Below are 21,524 nucleotides of genomic sequence, written 5' to 3'. Positions count from 1 at the left end.
GTAATTCCGAGTTACCCAAGACTTTTAAAAGTGCTCCCCACTTTTTTATGCTGAGTTGTATAGGGAACTTCAGCCTGTCCCTGATAAACTTTTTCCTTTTCTCTTAAGTTTTATGCTGCCTGGGTTTGCGGGGTGGTGGGTGGTTGGAAGAGTGAGTAAGGAAGTGATTGCCAGTCAGATTTCCATCCTAGGAGAAACAAAGTGAGATGGTAGGGTAACCAGTTTCTTAGCACCGAATAAAGTTTTGAGTGAGATCCAGAGAAAGCCAGGCCAGATTGCTCCCTTGCTGACAAAGTCTGAGTAATTAGAATCATGAGGAACAGTTAACTCTCAATTTATGACATTCTTCTCCTTTCCTTTCTTTTTATATTTTAACAAATGGTGAAATAGATTGCCTGGGCCTTAAACAAAGGAATAAAGGCAGATTATAAGCAGTATTGGGATGTAGAACTTGGTGTTACTTATATTCCGTGGGACAAAGTCAAGCCTGAAGAACTGGAGAGTTTTTGTGAAGGAGGAATGTTGGACAGTGATACACTTAATCCAGGTAAAGCAGTATTTAATTTTTTTAAAAAAATTCATCTGTTTCCTTGGTAGTGCTATGACAAATGTTTATTCTTTGCCTTAGGATCTGAATTTCGAGATTTTTCAAATACCCACTATGTGGGTGCCAGTCTCTCCATTATAATAAACTGAGGAAACAACAGTGAATAAGACAAATGTGGTCCTTGCCCTTATGCAACTTACATTTAGTGGGAGAACTTACATTTAGTGGGAGAGTTGCAGACACAAATAAATACTGATTATGGGCTTAATTATTAATTATAGTATTAAGTGGATCTTAGGTAGAATTTTTCACTGTAAAAACCTAACAGATCAAATGAGTCTCAAACTGAACATTGTTAGTAAAATCCACTGTTTCATAGTAATTTCTTAGAAAATGTTTAAATGTCCAGAGAAGCCATCAAAAGTAAACGTGTAAGACAAGGAGGTGCAGTTATTTGTAGGCTGAATATTAAAAATGCCAGGTTGATAGTGGAATTGCATTGGGAAAAATGGCAGCTTGTGGGGGCATAACCTGAAGATTGATAGATAGCAGGATGAAAGGAGCACAGGGTGGCATGGCAAAGTACAGTAAATACTTAAAGCATTAAAGAACTTCAGTCAGGAGTGATGATTTGAAAAGCCAAAAGGCAGTGAAACAATGCTGGACTTTCCCCATACACCACCTCCTCCCTCCTTGGTGCGTAATGCCTTCGCTTAAGGATCGGACTAGGTTTCTGTTCAGGCAGACAGGTATTGAGGGTCTACTATGTGCCAGGCATTCTGGGAGACTCTGGTCCAGGGTAAAAAGAATCCTGCTCCTCCCTCCCAGGGTCTTTAATCCAAACAATACACTGTTGTGGTTTAGAACAGAGACTTTAGAGCCAAATATGCCTGGGTTGAATCCCACCTCTGCCACTACTAGGTATGTGACTTTGGGCAAATTGTCTTTTGATTTCACCTCTTGAGAAATGGGAATAATAATAGTAGGACCTACTTATAGATGGTACTTATAGATGGTTATGAGAATTAAATAAATATATATATAGCTTAGAACTGTGCCTGGCACGTAAGTAAGCATTCTTTTTGCATGTTTGCTATTGTTAATTTAAATAATTAATGTTTATGAGATCAGCATAGGCATTTCTTTAATAATCAGAATGCTCTCTGTTTTGGGTTTGGTTTTTTTTTTTATTTATTTTTGGCTGCCAAAAATAAATTGGGTCTTCGTTGCTGAGTGCGGGCTTTTCTCTAGTTGTGGCAAGTGGGGGCTACTCTTCGTTGTGGTGCACGGGCTTCTCATTGTGGTGGCTTCTCTTGTTGCAGAGCACGGGCTCTAGGCACTCAGGCTTCAGTAGTTGTGGCTCACAGGCTCTAGAGCACAGGCTCAGTAGTCGTGGTGCACAGGCTTAGTTGCTCCGTGGCACGTGGGATCTTCTCGGACCAGGGCTCGAACCCACGTCCCCTGCATTGGCAGGTGGATTCCTAACCACTGCGCCACCAGGGAAGTCCTGCTTTCTGATTTTAATATCAACATTTAAAAAATCATTTCTGGGTGTAAAGTTATAAGCTGAAATGTAAGCTTTTGTTAAATTTCTTTAACTCTCATAGATTGGAAGGGAATTCCCAAAAAGCATGAAAATGAAGTTGCTCAAAATGGAGGGGCAGAAACCTCACACACAGAACCAGTATCACCCATACCTAAGCCTTTACCTGTGCCTGTCCCTCCTATTCCTGTTCCTGCACCTATAACAGTACCACCTCCACAGGTAAGACTATTTGGGGCATTGTTTAAACTTTTAGAAAGATACCTTTCTAAGTCTTACTATAGATGTATGTCTAGATTCATAGTCAAAGATATGAGTGCATATTAATTTTTTGTGTGTTGGTATGTCAGACCTATTATTTATAAATGCTTTTAAAAACCAGAATAAATTTCATATTGCCTTACATCTGTCGAGATTATTCAGTGTCTTACCTCATAACCTTTTTGACTTGAGATGTGATTTTCCTGTTACATGTTAAGAGCTAAGTAAGTAATGTTTTGGTAAAAATTATAAATACTTGACCCATACTTTTATGTATGATCCATTAGATTTTTCTTTTCTTTCAATACCTTCTTTCCCCAATTTCTCACATTAAAACTGAATCAGATAAATCTGAGCTATCACAAAACTGGGTTGCCTAGCTTCTTCATTTTTCATAGTGTTAGGAGAAAATTACATGCTTTGATACATACTTAGCTGTGATATTTTATAAATGGAGTCCTCAAATTGGCACTCTTTAGCTGACCTTTTGGATATGCCTTCCAGTGCAGGTTCTAAATAAGATTCAATGAAAGTCAAAGAAACTTGACTAATCTCTTAAGATTGATTATACTTTTTTGTAACAATAGCTAACATATGTTGGGTATTTATTAAGTGCCAGGCACTAGCACTTAATATTTATTCACTCTTTAATCCTCATAATTATGTGAGGTTGGCACTTTTCCATTTTACAGATGAGTAAACTGAGGTAGGTCTAGGGAGTGTAATGTAAGTAGCTTGCTCAAGGTCACAAAATGACCTGAAAGGGGGACCAGGCACTTTGACCCTAAGGACCTGTGATCTTAGTCACTGTGCAGATTACCAGGTAGCTTTTTTTTTTTTTTTTTTTTTTGCGGTACGCGGGCCTCACTGTTGTGGCCTCTCCCGTTGCGGAGCACAGGCTCCGGACGCGCAGGCTCAGCGGCCATGGCTCACGGGCCCAGCCGCTGCGCGGCACGTGGGATCTTCCCGGACCGGGGCACGAGCCCGTGTCCCCTGCACCGGCAGGCGGACTCTCAACCACCGCGCCACCAGGGAAGTCCCGAGAAATACAACTTTTAAAAAAGCTCCCTGGTGGCGCGGTGGTTGAGAGTCCGCCTGCCGGTGCAGGGGACACGGGCTCGTGCCCCGGTCCGGGAAGATCCCACGTGCCGCGCAGCGGCTGGGCCCGTGAGCCATGGCCGCTGAGCCTGCGCGTCCGGAGCCTGTGCTCCGCAACGGGAGAGGCCACAACAGTGAGGCCCGCGTACCGCAAAAAAAAAAAAAAGTTGTATTTCTTAAACTTATTGACCTAACCATGAGACATTTTTTAACATATTAATATTCTAGCAGAACACCAATACAGGTGCTGGTGAATTACAGTGTGAGTTTGCTGTCATAAAGTAGAGAGTAAATATGTGATTTCTCGGAATTCCTTGGTGGTCCAGTGGTTACGACTCCATGCTTCCACTGCAGGGGGCACAGGTTTGACCCCTGGTCGGGGAACTAAGATCCCGCATGCCGCGCGGTGCGGCCAAATAGAAAAAGGGAAAAAATATGTGGTTTCTATTGTTTAGGGGTAGGTGCAGATTACCACCTGTTATCTAATAAGTGTACTCACATAATAAGCACAATTTAGAGATTCCTTTTTTCAAATTTTCTCAACAAAGTATTTTCTTTGTCTCTACACACTGTGGGTGGGAGGGTGGCTAGATTTGTGCCTTCATTTTCCATTTTCTTTCTAGGTCCCACCACATCAGCCGGGACCTCCTGTAGTTGGTGCTCTCCAGCCACCCACTTTCACGCCTCCTTTGGGAATTCCCCCTCCAGGCTTTGGTCCTGGTGTTCCTCCTCCTCCACCTCCTCCACCATTTCTGCGCCCAGGATTCAACCCAATGCATTTACCACCAGGTACACTAAGTTATTTGAGAAGACATTCTTTTTTTAGAGCCTGAAATAAAGTGACACAACTTCAGTTGACATTATTTTTCTTATTCTAGGTTTTCTTCCTCCTGGACCCCCACCTCCTATAACTCCACCAGTATCCATTCCTCCTCCTCACACTCCACCAATAAACATCCCAAACTGTAAGCATGTTTTTCCTTTGTGTTCACTTGTCCTCTTGGGATTGAGAGTAGGAGGGAGAATGGACCAGTAATAGGACCTATAGTATGGCAAAAGAATGTTGACCGGGAGATAATTATTTATTCAGCTTCACATGTTGATGTAATTATATTCCTTAGCTACTATCGCTGGTATAAATGAAGACACTACAAAAGACTTATCTATTGGAAATCCCATTCCAACAGTGGTGTCTGGGGCTAGAGGAAACGCCGAGTCTGGTGACAGTGTGAAAATGTATGGTTCTGCTGTGCCACCTGCTGCACCCACGAATCTGCCCACCCCTCCTGTAACCCAGCCTGTTTCACTTCTTGGTAAGTTAAGTTTTTTATCATTAGTTTTCTTTCCCCTGCCCAAGTTAGGCTTTTTATATAAACAATGCTACTTTTGGTAAAACGTTCTCTGAGGCTATTTTTCTTTGAGGAAGATCTTTCTCTTAAATATGTGTACTTTAGTCTTTACCAAGAATATGCTCAAGAGACAGCCTCAAAAATGAAATCATGTTTGTTTGTCTGTCTTGAATAAAAGTTTGGATTTGCACATCTTAATTTGGTATAGCAAAGTGATTAAACTAATCTCTATAAAAAGGAGTTGGTACATAGTCCATGATGAACAAAACCCCAGACATCGCAGCTTTATAAGAGAGAGCATTTCTTTAACAATGTGGGTTTTTTCCCTGTCTGGATTAATTTTTATACATTTAAAATCCCTGGACTTCGGTAGCATTCTCTGTGGGCTAGCAAAGAAATTATCTTTGATACATTGCCAAAAAATGGCTTTGTTACCTGAGTGACAGTTACACAGCCTGAGGCAATGCTTTTTCCACTGACCCCTCAGTTTTCTCCTGCAAGAGTTCATCTGTTGTATTCTTTACCCACAACTCTACTTCTGTGATCCATGGAAGTGTGGTTTAGATTGTTTACATCTTTAGGAGGCCTTACCCTTGCTTGCTTGAATTATAAGTGAATATGTCATATACTTGTTATAGTGACCATCCTATAACAATTAATAAATTGTTGTATTTGAAGTGGTATTGCCAAATATAATTAACACTTGATTCTCCTAATGGGTAGTTAATTCATCCTTAGTGTTAGAATATTCTAGTCCTATGAGCCCATTGTATTTTTCAGAGGTATGTGTGTGCAAATGTTCGCTTTCATAATCTTAGGTTTTTTAAGGAAAGAGCATATTGGTTACTTGTGGGATGTAGGACTGTGGGACATTGGTTTGTGATGTAGGACTTTTACTTTTCACCTACAGCTTTCAGTACTGTTGGAAATTTTCACTTCGTTGCATGTACTACATTTATAATAAAAATCAATTTGTTTTTAAATGGCATGCTGTTTTCTGCCCTCTCCAAGACTGAGTTTAGGCTGATAATAAACTTGATTTTTATTTCTTTTAGTACACAGACTGGGTAATGGTAAAAGAGGATTTAGGGTTAAAATTTGTCACAAGTAATGTAGTGTAGTCATCATAATGATGGAAAATGATTTGTTTAATGGGGAAGTTGCTTAAGAGGTCTGTGCCCTAATGGAAGTCATAGTAGAAGGAACAGTGAACTAGGAGCCAGGAAACCTTAATATCTTTGGATCTCAGTTTTGTTATGATTCTCCACCCCCCCATATTTGTAATAAGATGGTTACACAAGAATCAAAGAATCTAAGTTGGGTAGAATTTTCTGATCAGCTTCTTTCCTGCACCCCACACGCATGCTCCTGATTGTGAATTCTCTTTGAAATGAAGTTTCCTACTCTGGTGTCCATGGGTATTAGGCCACCTGAGACTGTTTACAGAATTTCATGCATTGGTGGTTTTTTTCTGGTCTTAGTAAATTCACTGAATGAATGAAAAGATTTCCTCATCTCCAAGACTTTAATAACTGCTACTTTCGAACAACCTTTAAGAACAAATAACCCAGGGAGTTCCCTGGTGGCTTAGTGGTTAGGATTCTGGGCTTTCACTGCTGTGGCCCGGGTTCATTCCCTGGTCGGGAAACTGAGATCCCACAAGCCACACGGTGCAGCCCCCCCCGCCCAAAAAAAGAATAAATTACCTGCCTTTTATTTAACATTTAGGTCTTGGAGACTCTGCCCTTTTATTTCTTATCACTACTGAAATGTATAATTTAAACTCTCAGCCAACATGTGAAACAAATCAAAAGTTGGTGAGCATGAAAAATAAACTTAGTAAGCTAGTCACTGCTAGAAAAATAATTAAATTTCTTAGGATTTATCATTATCTAAGATACCTATTTGGATGTCCATCTCCTCCCACCCCCAAGAATGGAAGCTCCATGAGAGAGGAACATTATTATGTAAGTGGGTGGATGGATGGTTTTCAGTGTAGGACTGTTTATACTTCACCTCTGATGATGATCTTTGTCTGTAACTTATAAAACAAAATTTAGAAATTGAAGGCTGTTCCAGATCTGGAAAGGTTAAAATATGACATAACGTAAAAATGAAAACTTTTGTTAAAATAGGCACTTTTAACTAAACTGCAGTAGTTTAGTTGAATCATGAGAAAGAGAGCCTTCCATTTTCCTTCAATTAGAAATCTTGAAAAGAATATCCCATGAATTTGACCTTTTACAGAAATGAGACTTTTTAATGCATATGCAAATAAAGGATTTAACCAAAAGACTAGTCACAATTCCATCATTTTGATAAAGGAATATTGTAATCACATGCAATATTGTAGCACTAAAGGATCAGTAAATAGGTTGAATATTGTTGATGTTAACCAAGTAACAGAATACTAGAACTAAGATGCTTTCAAGTTTTCTCTTGGTGCTCTAATGTTTTCTCTTACGATAATAAAAAGCAGTGTTATACTACACAGAAAACTTTAAGCCTAGAAGGTGATACTAAACTTGCTTCTTCAACTGTGAGAAAAGGAATGAAATGTCACACCGGGGTGTTGTGATCATTCAGTTGGGCTAACATATATAAACAACTGACATGGGGCCTGCCACAGAGTAGGCACTCAGTGAATGGTGGGTGCTTATTACAGGTAAGGAATGTCATAGACGATATTTAGCATACCTAGAGAAGAGTACTGGAAATTCTAAAATTATATTACTTACTTGTGATTTATTTAAAACTGTTAAAATTGTCAGCAGAGGAAGCAGCCTTTTTAGGAAAGTATGTATCTTGGCATGGTTGCCTCAGATATTTCGTGGTATATTAGACCAGGAGATAAGTTCACATGTATTAAAGTTCCATCAGTTGGCTTACTGAGAAAATGTGTGTTAGTCATAGTGGCATTTCATTGAAATAGCACAATATGGTATCTGTATTCTTCCTATTAATGATACTCAAATTGTTTTCTTACAATGGAAGCTAATTGTATCCTTGAGACTTAACTGAGTTCTTGGATCCTAATTTCTGAAATGTGGCAATTATATTTTTAAAGTAGAGGGGCCAAAAAAAAGATTTCAACAAACATCTTCCGAAATTCTGTTGTAGGCCCTGGTTATGAAGGAGGTGGTGGGGTGCTTTAAGGATGGTTTGGTGTAAAGAATTTTCTGAATGATCAGACTTAAGTGTGGATGTTAGTTTGGGAGTGATGACTACCTGTTTCTTGAATTGGGCTGAAGTAGCCCTCGCAGCCAGATTTGTAGGGAACCACCTCCATCTTTTAGAGATTTTGATTATTTTAGTAACTGATAATCTGAAAACATAAAACTATTTGATGCACAATAATCACTCATTATCACTTGATTTTAAAGGAATCTGTTCTTAGTACCTCACACTTCAAAATAGCTAGAGCAGTGGTCATTTCATAAAAGCTAAAGGAAACAGTTTACAGTTGTTGACCATTTAGGAGAGAAGGCATATTAAAGGTGATAGCAATTCATCAGTACATTCTCTTTACTGTATAAGTGTATGTGTTTACTTTTCCAAACTTTTGTATATGTATCTCTAATACAATGTACAGCATATTTTTATTTAAAATTTCATTGTAAATGTGAAATTTGGGTTACTTTGGTGTTCCAAACAATAAAAAAATACACAAAAAAATGTTTGTTTGTGTTACATATCTCTATTGTGTTACCAGCATATCCATAATACCTTTTCAAGGAAAAATTAAGCTAAATCGGATTCATTCCTATTGTGGAAAATTAAAGTCTCTTCTCTTGCCAGATACATTTACTCATTAATTATTATTATACAGAGATTCTCTACAGTTTTGTCACACTGCTATAGATGATGGTAAAATTTATAAATAAGAATTGGGTATGTGTAAGATTGCTTCTTATTGATAATATTTGTTACCAGATATTTAAAGCAAAAGTCACAGATTGGTAGCCTAGAGGCTGACTTGCTAGGCAGTAGTATGATGTATACTTCATGCTTGATTTTCACACATCCTTGCCTGGCCTCGATAGGCATTTGATGTTCCAAACTTTGGACACTTCAAGAATTATGTAGACAGAATTGGTTTGTGAATTAAACAGGCGTGTTTGCTTTTATGCAATAACTGTCTATGATCCTTAAGACTGCCTTGAAGATGAATAATTTTACTATCAAGTTCTGTAATTCCATTTGACTCTTGAACAACGCGGTGATTAGGGGCGCCAACTCCCATGCAGTAAAAACTCCACACATAACTTTATAGTTGGCCCTCCATATCCGAGGTCCCACATCTGCAGATTCAACCAACTACGGATCATGTAGTACGTATTTACTGGAAAAAAAAAAATCTGTGTATAAGTGGGTCCGTACAGTTCAAACCTGTGTTATTCAAGGGTCAACTGTACTTTAAAATTGATATTTGACTTGTGATTTCACTTAGCTTTAGATTTTTCTGCCTAGAATTTTGATACTTTTATAATTAGTAATTTTTAAACCTATAAATTAGAACATTAGAGCACCAATCTACTAGTGTGAATAACATTCAAAGGAAACCTGAAGAAAATTCTCAAAAGTTTTTTTTAATGGTAACACCTAATTTTTTAAACACTTTTTGCATTTTAATATTCTTCCTTATTGTAGACTTTGTTATAATATTGGTTATGTTAAATTATAACCCAGAGGGGTCTACCAGATGTTTGTTTATCCTTTAAAAGTGTTCTTTGAAAGCTTTAAAATATTTGAATTGGTACTCTAAATATTGCATTATATTATTCCACTATGTTTCTTTTCCCAAATACTCATCACAGTGCCATCAACTTTGTATATAACATTGTTCAATGAATGTTTTAATAGTGATCGATCCACAGCAGATATTTACCTTGGATATGAATTTATGCATGAATACACACTATATTTTCTCAGAAGGCGAAGCAGTTCAAACAAAACATGGAGAAGGTCTTGCACGAAAACTTGAAAGCTGCTTATCATATTGTCTCCATCTCTCTCTGCACTTCCTAGGCTGTAGAACTCCAGCCTAAAGAGTCTGTTTTAAGTTTAAATCTCTCTGACGTCTCTTTGGGCCTGAGGAAGGTGGGAGGGGCAGAAACTCTGGGCTCTAGATTGATTTTGGTAGACAAAGATAATGCTGTGAAGAATTTCAGGTAAGATTTTTTCCAGCTAACATTGAAAATAAAATTTCCTATGGATGATCTCATTCAGTGATGGATTACCAGTATATCCCAAGCTTCTTGACTCTAATAGTACAACTCTTTAACTCTTAAGTCACAGCTGTTATACTTTGCCAGTTACAATAAAATAGCAATTCATATACAAATTCTTAAAAAACGACTATAACTGAGCCATAGGGAAATTGACCAAACCTTATTGTACGTTATTTTGCAAAAAATCCAAGGAGACATTTTAAAGAGATAGTAGTCTCTGATTCTTCATTTGAAATTATGGTTTTCATGTATTAGATTTTATCAAAACATAATGTGCCCCATGCTAAAAATAGATACACGTGTTAGTCTGCCTGCACTATATGTTATTGAAAACTCAAATTTCTTTTAGCAATCTTTTGCTACCATTCTAAGAACGATTTTTTTTTGGTATAGTAATGTATAATGCAATCTAAAATATGCTCTCTCTCATTCTTTTGAAAACTAGCTCCTCATTTTTCCATTCTCCCCTTCTCCCATCACAGTGCCTCCTGTAAGAATCACCTGGGAGTCTTTTCAAAATAATTACGGCCTAAATGTAGTTAACTGGTGAATCTAGGCGAAGGAAATACACGTATGGGTTGTACTGTTATTTCAATTTTCTGAAGGTTTGTAGTTAAAAAAAAAAAACACTTTTAATGATTAAACAAATACATATATGTATATGCCTTGGGGCTCTCAGGGCATTGGTGGGAGAGATAAGAGTGGCTGGTATATCTTTTTCCTTGTATGAACAAATTTTGAGTTAGGTCCATGCACAATGCCACAGTGACATTCATTCGTTTGGAATCAAGAAAAGGTGGAACTGCGACTAGGAGTGGAAAAGGCGGTTGTGAAAGAACATTGCAGTTTTTCTCAAAATTTCAGATATTCATAGGTTTACAATGGAAAGAGACTCACCGCCCTGGGGGAGAGACCTGGACCTTGTAGCCACTGCTTTTGCCCCCCGAGAGGTATCTTGTTGATGAGTTTAGTCATCCCTTATGCCACCACCATTCATTCATTCATACGTTCAACATGTATTTACTCGAGTACCTACTGTGTGCCAGGCACCCTTCTGGGTACTAGAGATCCCTGAATGACAAGACAGGGCCTTTCTTCCTGGAGCTTACGTTCTAGTGGGGACTTAGATAGTAAGTAAACTAATAATTTCCCATGAAGCTATTCCTATGAAGAGAGTAAAGCAGAGAATGGGATTGGAGGAATGTCGTTTGAGATGTACTCTTTTATATAGGATGGCCAAGGAAGGCTTCTAAGGAGGTAATACAGAGAAATAATAGAGGAAAGAGCCATAGAGACACAGGGAAAACATCTCATTTAGAGGAGAACAGAAGGGGAGCTTGGACTGAGAACAGACTTGGCTTGTTGGAGGGACTACAGTGGGCTGCTAGGGTTGAGCAGTGCAATCATACGGAAGAGCGGCAGGTGATGAGTTCAGAACTGGTTGTCAGGGGCCAGTCAGAGTACAACAAGAAGTATAGGTCTTAAACACTTTAAATCTGGTTTCCATTTTTCAAAGGATTATGGATGGCTGTTCTATAGAAAGCAAACTACAGGCGTTGGTAAGAGTGGAAAGAGGAGACTGGTTTGGATGCCACTGGAGTAGATGAGATTAGAGTGCTAACAGCTTGCACTAGGATGGCACAGCAGAGGTAACAAGCATTTGGATTCTGAACTTATTTTGAAGATACAGCCTTCAGAATGGCCTTATTATATATGTGAGAGAAAGGAGTCAAGGACGACTATGTTTTTGACCTGAGCAATTTAGTTGAGTGTAATTGCCATTCCTCAGATGGGCAAATCTCAAAGAGGAGTGGGTTTAGGATGAGGATGTCAAGTTAAATGTTGGATGTTTTAACTTCGACATTCAGGTGCAGATGACAACTAAACAACTGGTAAAGTCTAAAGATGTAAATTCTGGTGTAGTCCGCAAATAAAAATAATATTTACAGCCACCAGAGTATGTGAGATTACCTAGGGAGGGAATGTAGTGAGAGGGATGAGCCCAGGAAAACGTCAGCATTTAGCAGTTGAAGATATGATACGGAGAGCTAAGACATGATGGGAACTCTTCTAAGGAGTTTGTATATATATCAGTCATTTAAGCCTTACAGTTCTTTGAAGTCAACGCAGTTATCCCCAGTTTGTAGATGGGGAATCAGAGGCGTAAAGAGATGAAGTGACCTGCCCAAGGTCACAGCTCCATGTGGCAGCACCTAGAATTCAAGGTACACTTATTCCAGCACCTGTGCTTTTTAACCACTGTCCTCTACTGTTCCATCCAGCAAAGGATACTGAGAAGGTGCAGCTAGAGGGCTAGGAAGCAAAAGTAGAGGAAGGTATTCCGGAAGCCCAGTAAAGAAAGTTCCTAGGAAGGAGGGAGAGATCAACTATCAGATACCATTTTTGGGTCAAAGAAGAGTGCTGAGACTTGCTAACGGGATTTATCAAAATGAAGGCTTCTGGATGACCTTGAGAAATGTGGTTTTATTGGAGTGATGGGTTCACAAGTATATATAGATAGGGTCAGGAGAGAATGAGAGATACAAGAAATGGATACAATGATTTTGGACATCTCTCTGAGGAGATGTGCTATATAGGGGAACAGTGAAACAGCGGTGAGCTGAAGGGAGATAGAAGATGAGGGCAGTTCTTTCGTGTTTATTTCTAAAAGACAACTCTAGCATGTTCATTATTGGAAAACCCAGTAGAGGGGAAATTTTTGTTGCAAGAAAGAAGAGATATTCTCTAGGTTGATATTATGTAGGTGAGGGTATGGATTCTGAGTTTGAACGTGGGGCACAGATGTTGACAGATGGAAGGAGTAATACAGATACAGGTGCAGGTAAATCGGTAGATTTGGTGGTAGGTAGGTGGATTAAAAAAGCCTTTCTAAAAGTCCTTTTTTAAAAAAATATATACCAACTAGGATAAAATGTATTTCCATTTAACAATACTTGATAATGAAAAGAAATGAAGTACTTACACATGCTACAACGTGGATGGGCCTTGAAAAGGTATGCTAAGTGAAGGAAGCCAGTCACAAAGGGTCACGTATTGTATGATCCACATTTATGAAATGTCCAGAATAGGCAAGTCCATAGAGACAGAAAATAAAATGTATGGTTGCCTGGGGGTTGGGATGGAGTTGGGGGGAACAGGAAATGATGGTTAATGGATACAGGGTTTCTTTTGAGATGATGAAAATGTTCTAAAATTTATTTCGATGGTTGCCCAACTCTGAATATATTAAAAAAACATTGAATTACACCCTTTATGTGGGTGAATTGTAGGCTATGTGAATTTTACCTCCCAGAAGCTATATAAAACCAGCTAAGAATAGACAGGATTAAGGAGAATCAGGAACATGTGAAATAGATATCTAGAAACATAAGAATGTGAATTGACTAGGGAAATTAGAATTGCTGGCCAGGATTAAGGGAGCATTTGTGGTTGTAGTTATAAATAAAATGAGACCAGTCAGCATGTCGGAGGTGGTGCCCAGCCATATTCAGGTGCAGGTTAGGTAGAGGAGTTGCATTTAAAGCCAGTGTTGAGGTTTTTCCAGGCAACATGGTGAGGGAGAACCGTGGACTCCAAGACAGGTAAGGAGGAAAGTAAAGACGTGAAGGGCATTGGGGACTTGATCCTAGTGGGATTGAAGGTTGTTTTGGGAAAGAGGGTCAGAGAGTGGGGTACTTGAAAATGAGAATTCAGAAGTGATAAAGTTACTTGTAATGAAAGGTCCAGGACTTCCTAGAGGCGTTGGCTGTGGTAGAATGCAAGACAAGATGATGGGCGGAGAAGAGGTAGAAGAACCGCCCTTTCTACTGATTTCCCTTTTCAGATGTTCTCTCTGCCCTTCCTTTGTGTGTGTGAGAAAGATCCAACTTAAATTCACATCCTCCATGAAAGGGTTCAGCTAACATTCTCCTGACATTTCAAGGTCCACACTGGTCTCCAGTCATGGTATCAGCCTTCCCCTCCTTCTCCACCCCTTTAATCTTTTAACATACCTGTTCTTTATTTCCCATAATTACCAACGTCTTCGCTATAGAAAGCACTGGCACCTCCCCTTTAATCTTGATTTTTACTTTTTGTGAAAGTGGTTTTTTTTGATTCATCATAGGAAATAGCCTTGGTTATTTAAACTTCAGTGTATTTCTTATACTTCTTGAATTGAAGTAGAGACATTTGGGGCTGTCACTTTTTTGGTCTGCCTTAAAATCTTGCTGTATTAGGAAATTTGGAGTCTTCTGTCTATAGTGTGAGTTTCCCCAGGTCTGAACTCTTCCCTTTTTTGTTTCATCCATGTTCTGGATAAGTTAACACCATGGTTCTTCTGAGCTCTGTACATTTAATCAATCACTTCAGCACATTTCCACCAGGTGTAGCCTAGGCCCCTCCAACTCTCAGTATTAACATGTGAAATTTGTTGTCTGTCTCCAGAAATTGTTCCTCTTTCTAAATTCCTGCATTGAGTTGATGCCTTCATCCACCCACTCATTCGAAGCAGCTATGTTCCTCCATCTCATATTCTGCCAGTCCTGCCTACTAAAGGGCTTAAATCTGTTCTTCATCTCTCGCACGTCGTTCAGTTGTCTCTCACCTCTTTTCCCTAGATTCTTGGAATAAGAGCCTAACTACTATTCAGTGTCCTCTGCCTCCTTGCTTTCCTGTATGCTATTTGCTGGAGGGGTCTTTCAGAAATGAACATGAGGATCATCCCGGCTAAAAATTTCTCCGCGGTTTTCCCACCACTCTAGATCAGAGTCCAGGTTCCTTTCCATGGCATATAAGACCTGGATTGCCCCGGCCTAACTGTTCAGCCTCACAAACCTCATTTGTTTCTTTTTTAATTGATAGCAATCTGTATTCATACAGATTCTTTCTTGCTGCTTCAATAATAAACCTCATCTTTTCTCTCCTTGATTCTCATCAAAAGACATTCTGTTGCAATTCTCAGAACAACACACTTTACTGCTTCACTTTGCTAATAATATAATAGGCCTTTCCAGAAGCCGCTGTTCTCTTTAACCAGTAATGTCCTTCCTTAAATTGGCCTTGAATGTTCTTCCTTTCCTTTGGGACCCAATTCAGACATTCCCCTGGGACTCCCCCTCAGATTCACACACACTGACTTTGTCAGTTCCACCTTTGTCACCATAATAGTGTGTGCCGTCTCCTATTGACAGCAATTGACATTTGTCTGTTTCTACTAGGTTATGTGCTGTTTGAAGGAAAAGATTATTACTTTTTTTAATCTTTATATCCCCAGCACATTAAATATGTTAATAATATAAAGCTTAGATGTTCAACATGTATGAATAAATAAATTTTTTAAAGTTTTTAACTCTAGAAAACTTGTCAGGTATTTCACGTCATACTTCCAAACAAAATGAATAATTGCTTTGAATGTCCTTTAGACTTGGGTAACTCACTGTGTATTCCATTGGTATATGCATCATGACAGCTTTCCTAATAAAAATAAAAATGAAATTCAGCTCTTATGCCTACCAAGGGCTTATGCCACCTGATATATTTTTTAATTAAATATAACTGTTATTATAAAAGCAGTACTTTTTTGTTCACTGCAGAACAACAGAAGAGAAAAAAATATCTAATTCCACCACTTCTGTGCCCTGAAGGCCAACATTTGGAGCTGTGGGAATTCTATTGGGGGAATCTGTAAACTTTGTTGGTCTGTAAAGGGTTAAAAGGAAATCAGCTTATTTACAAAAGAGGGAAAGAATTTGAATAATATTTTAAGTAAATCCCAAATACAAATATCCACATATATGGAATAGATGAATTAGGCTATGTTTTTCTCTTTATAAAAAATGTGCTTTGTAGGAGTTTTAAATATATGGGTACTGTAAAAGTTAACCCTGTTAAATGAACCTGTATGTACCCTCAAATGCATGTTATAAAAAACTTAGAGATGTGTTGCTAGAGATCGGTTTATATTTTACAAAGAATCATTGCCCATTTGCTCTCTTCTGTACAAGATTGAGGTTGGCCTTGCTTCCTTTGGCAGCTGTCAGATTGGTAGCTGAGGAAGCCATCATTATGGGGAAATCAGGAATAGGACCTTCCCATTGTCCTGCAAAGGTCTGTTTCCTCTTAAAGGTTCATCTGAACTTAATTCTTCTGTTACAATAAGATGCTTTGAACCCCTTCCTCATTTTTCTAGTGTTATTTAAAACTTGCTATTGGCCCCTTGAGCATATCGTTAGGTACTGGAATGTGCCACAACAAGTCTTTAACAGAGTAAACATTTACCGGTTTCATCCTTGAGTAAAGCTGGTGGGAAAGTAAAGTTCAATTTGTTGAAGTGTGCTTCTCTATATGATGACTCTATTGAAGGAGGCTGTACATGGGTGCACATTTTATGTTGCTTGTTTTGAGTTAAAGTCCACAAATGTTGCGGCTCTACGATTTCTTTAAAAGGTGGGAGCAAGGACATATCTTAGGTGTCTTGTTGTCCCTTGTATGGTATGTACTCAATATATGTTCACTAAATGATATGAAGAATGTTAGTTTGCCATGAATTTTATATCAGTCTGAGATAATAGTATAAGCTCTGTAATATATTCATTGTCTGGGATTTCCTGAGGAGAGTGTAAAGAGTCTGTGGGGTCTTGGCCTTGTTCATCCAATTCATCATTTCTGGCTTGTCACTATGGTAATTAGCATTTCTCAACTTTAGGCCTGACATATGGAAGCATAATTTTTTCCCAGTTACCAAAGTGCTTGGTGGATATTGGGGGACCAGGAGAGGCCAGTAAGATCTCAATGATCAGAAAAGAAAAATGTGTTTTTGCAAAGTGAAATATTTAGTGTTAGGATACTTATCGTCTGTCAAAATAGATGTGTAGAATAATAATTTCAGCACTTAACTGTGTGCCAAGCTCTGAGCTCATGCTTACGTACTTTATCCCATTTAATCTCAACAAGAGGCAGGTATTATTATCCCCATTTCTGAGGCATGTGTCCAAGGTTGCTCCTATGTGAGATCCTTTTCACTGAATGTATTTCTCTTTAAGCATTTAAAAGAAGGTACTCTGTTTAAGTAAATACCAAGGCGGTGAGTCTTCATGTTAAGAGTTATAAACTGATGCACATAACATTTTCCAGTCTACTCTGTTTGGTGCCTAAGTCTGACAGAATAGTATTGGACCATATGTCCTGAGGAACAAAAACTGAAGTAGAAATTCTTGTCTATCATATTAGTATTAATTGTTTATACAGAAAATTTAGGAGCAAATAGGACTTGTTAAATGTTTGCTAAAGTGAGTGGAAGTGATTGAAACTGTAAACATAAAATAATATGATGCTGGGGACAAAAAGGTGAAGTATTGGGTTTGCTCTCTGGTGGTTTTTCTGTCAGTGTCACGCAAGCATTTTTCTCACCATTGCCAGTTGATGGTCATAACGCACAACTTGCTCAAAGGCATTTCTGCAGTACATGGGTAAATGGCACATTCTGACAATATCTGGAACATTTTCCTTTATTAGAATAACTCTTGTTGGTCATAGTATTTGCCTTGTGATGTTTATATTTGCAGAGAAATAAATTGAGAGAGACCACGATACCTGTTACTTAAGTTGTGAACCACAACAGATCGTCCTTTTCCATGGTATTATAAATGATGGGTTGAATTTGATTCTTAAAGCATAAGCACACTCCTGTAAATGGGAAATAAAGGCATTGTCACTTTCAGCAGCAGCACTAACTTTATCAGTTTTGCCACCTTTGGGAAAGTGAATAGAAGGTGACTGGGCACGCAGCATTGTTCAGCAGTCATTTCGGCATAGCAGTTTACACGTTATGCTGTGGTTTGAAGAGGGACTTGTAAAAATAAACTCTGTTTGTGCATGGATCTTTATTTTATAAACATTAAAGTAATGCTTACTGCATAATAACTGCACAAAGCATTTTAATGACAGAATCAAAGAAACCTCCCTCTTCACTGGATTTTCTGGGTCATTGACCCCATTTTTTCCTAGTAAAAAGTCAAATTAAGACTTAGAGTAAGAAGTTTTCTTCTAAGAGTACACCTGAAATAACCTTCAGTTGGGTCAAATAGTTCAGTTCTTTATCTCATTATTTCTTTTATCTCAGCGCACATGTGTTTCTCAAGTATTTTGAGTGGTAAACAGCTACTAGTCAAGGCTATAGAAGGAGATTCTGACGTACTCTTTCCAAAATTTGGTATATTACGATTTCTTTTTGCAGCTTATTTTGACCTGTACCTATATTAGGTAGACGTGTATACATAGTATGTGTCTCCAGGACTGCTTGCCCTGCCTTGTTACTGGGCTGTCACATTTTTCTGCTAGGTAGACAGGCAAACAGTATGAAATTTGAATTTGGGGTTGAATTTCATTTTGCTTCAAGCCCCACAGGAAATAATTGGAAATAGAATATGCTGTCTTCTGTGTTATTTTATTTACACTTTAATTTTTATTGCCTTGCAGGTACTCAAGGAGTAATTGGGCTCCAAGCCCCATCCACTGGTCTTCTTGGTGCCCGACCTGGCCTGATCCCACTCCAGCGCCCGCCAGGAATGCCTCCACCTCACCTGCCACGCTTTCCTCTGATGCCGCCTCGTCCCATGCCTCCGCATATGATGCATAGAGGTCCGCCACCAGGCCCCGGGGGCTTCGGGATGCCTCCGCCTCATGGAATGAAAGGTCCCTTTCCTCCCCACGGCCCCTTTGTCCGGCCCGGTGGAGTGCCAGGGCTCGGGGGCCCAGGGCCAGGCCCAGGGGGTCCCGAGGACAGAGACGGAAGGCAGCCGCAGCAGCAGCAGCAGCAGCCGCCGCCGGCACCGCAGGCGCAGCAACAGCCACCGACGCAGCCACCGCAGCCGCCGCCGACGCAGCCACAGCCGTTTAGAAACGATAACAGGCAGCAGTTCACTTCAGGTAGAGACCAAGAAAGGTTTGGAAGAAGATCTTTTGGAAATAGGGTGGAAAATGACCGGGAACGGTATGGGAACCGTAATGATGATAGAGAGAATAGTAATCGTGAAAGGAGAGAGTGGGGAAGAAGGAGCCCTGACCGGGACAGGCACAGAGACTTGGAAGAGAGGAATAGACGCTCTAGTGGGCATCGAGACAGAGAGAGAGATTCTAGAGATAGAGAGTCTCGTAGAGAGAAGGAGGAAAACCGAGGCAAGGAGAAGCCTGAGGTGACAGACAGGGCAGGCGGTAACAAAACCGTTGAACCTCCCATTAGCCAAGTGGGAAATGTAGACACTGTTTCAGAACTTGATAAGGGGGAGTCTGAGTCTGCAGTTGTAAAACCTTCTGAAGAGTTACCTGCTGAGGCTACCTCATCCGTTGAACCTGAAAAGGATTCTGGCTCAGCAGCCGAGGCTCCTCGTTAGAGACTGGAATTTGTCCACATGTGACAGTGACACTTCCTGGAGTGTAGAGCTTGAAGTGTACAGATGCTGTATTATACTTGCTCCTGCTATATCACAGCCCCGCAGTAGTTGGTGGGGAATTGTAAGCAATTTGATTGCTTCCCTTCTATTTAAAAATAGCCACAAAATAACAAAAAATACTGAAAATATGAATAAATATTACCCTTTTTGCTGTAACTTTTTAAAAGTTTTGACTTTAAAAAGTTTACAAATCGTAATTAGAAGTGCTCTCTATTTTTTTTTTTTAATTTAAGACAAGGTAACGGTGAAAGCTCCTCAAAAACAATAGGGATGTTTTTAATAAACTCTATTTTCGTAACAAACTTTAATGTGTGCTATTCTTCCTACACTGCATTAAGGTGGAAAAGGATTGTTCACCATCAAAGTTTGAGCTGTTAATACTGTGTTGGAGTCTAAATTAGACTTGTATATTTGATGGAAATAGACATCTTTATGTAGTTAGTCTCAAACACTTCATTTGTAATATTTTTTATTTTTAGCATTTCAATCATAAGGCAAAGGTTAGTGGTTTTAATGTTAACTGAAAAGCTTGTTTTGGAATTCAGTCAAGGTCTTCTTTTTTTGCCATTGACTTTGTGGTAAATGTTGCCCTAAATAATTGTAAAAAATTTTTTTCGCTGGGGGGAAAAACTGGACCCCAACATTACCCGTTGTACTACAAATTATCTGATTGCCTGGGTATTACTTATTTAGAAAGAAGGCTGGGTGTTTTTCTTAACCATCCCATGAAATTTTTCAAAAGGGTGAAAGAAATCAAGTTAGTATTTGCAACCTAAAAGCTTATGGTCTTACCTGTTTAAGGACTTAAATGCAACCTATTGTTTCTACAAGCCTCGCCTGTTGCCTTTCTTTACCATTTTTTAAAGTCCCCTGCTGGGCAGAGGTAAACTGAACTTTTTGCCACTTACAAAGTACTTTCTCTCTTTTCCTTAAAATTGTTGGGTTAACTAGGAAAAATAGTCGTAGGTTATCCAAGAGCTATTACATGAACACATCCAAAGCCAAATCATACCTATACCTGAAATAGTGCAGAAAAGCAGTTACAGAAAGCTGCTTACCTAGTGCCAAGGAAAAGACCGTTAACATAATCCTAGTACTTTCGGCCTTGAAGCTTTTTTCTTCTTAAATCACATTTTTAAACTGTCATTGTTTCAGTGTGCGTAAGATAACTTTTTTCTTTACCCTCATCCCCAGGCGAGAAGCTGCTTTATTACTTTGGTTTTGAGTTTTCTGCAGCAAGACCTTTGTTTTGATGGGGGGAAAATGTATTTATCTAGGGCAGTGTTCTTGAGTCCCTGCCTTTGGAAAGTAAGAGAAAATCCGGTTTCATATATGCAGATTTGAGTTACAAAATTTATCCTGTTTTATGTTGGCCCACTGAGAAGTTTAAAAGTCCCAGCTGAAACTGCTTTTGGAAATAAAAATACACCTGACTGATGAGTGTTCAGATTTCAAGGACTCGCAGCCCTGTATTTCCAATTGAAAGTATTAAGGTCACCCTATTTGCACATGACAAAACCCCGAAAGTACCAAGTGGTAGTAATTACACTTGAGGCTTTAAAGGACACAAGCAAGTCCTGTATTTGAGTCTTATCCCATTTATGTAACAAAACTGTACATTATGAAATCTGTTAGTGTTTGTTTTTAAATTCCCTACCTGATGGTAGTTGTAACCATTATTGTGAGCATACTGTTATCACCAATTTAAAACTTTGAAAACACAACACACACTACAAATTCTTACTCTAAGTTAGCTTTTCCTCTCCTAAGTGACCTTCGCTTGATAAAGTCCATCATATAATTTATGACCAACCAAAACTGTTGCTTATCTGGCTTCCCTATCAGAAGTAATATTATAACCCACCGTCAAACCTGAGTTAGATTAACACTTAAAAGCATTCTCTTACAGGTACATATTTCCATTAAGAGAAACAGACTTGAATTCACTAACTGGGTGTGTCAGTTCTTGTATTTAAACAAACAGAACCCACAATCAAACATTTCTTTGCTTCCACCTTACAGTGGCATAATGTATTTCTTTAA

At 38.9% G+C, this 21,524-nt stretch overlaps 1 protein-coding gene across 4 annotated transcripts in view; it reads left to right on the top strand.

Moving 5' to 3' along the window:
- Positions 1-19,783, top strand: part of SCAF4 (SR-related CTD associated factor 4) — a 56,431-nt gene extending 36,648 nt beyond the window's left edge. For 3 of the 4 annotated variants that reach the window (XM_033418183.2, XM_012539205.3, XM_033418184.1), the window contains exons 15-20: positions 391-547; positions 2,155-2,312; positions 4,073-4,238; positions 4,328-4,414; positions 4,571-4,762; positions 18,508-19,783. In XM_033418183.2, the coding sequence (XP_033274074.1) occupies positions 391-547; positions 2,155-2,312; positions 4,073-4,238; positions 4,328-4,414; positions 4,571-4,762; positions 18,508-19,421 (1,674 nt within the window). In that variant the 3' untranslated portion in view covers positions 19,422-19,783. The remainder of the gene's footprint in view (positions 1-390; positions 548-2,154; positions 2,313-4,072; positions 4,239-4,327; positions 4,415-4,570; positions 4,763-18,507) is intronic. The other variant, XM_033418185.2, reaches the window with a different exon arrangement.
- The last annotated feature ends 1,741 nt before the right edge of the window (positions 19,784-21,524 follow it).

The sequence above is a fragment of the Orcinus orca genome, chromosome 5, assembly GCF_937001465.1.
Source record: "Orcinus orca chromosome 5, mOrcOrc1.1, whole genome shotgun sequence".
NCBI classification, from domain to species: Eukaryota; Metazoa; Chordata; class Mammalia; order Artiodactyla; family Delphinidae; genus Orcinus; species Orcinus orca.
This window is presented reverse-complemented; position numbering and strand designations above follow the sequence as displayed.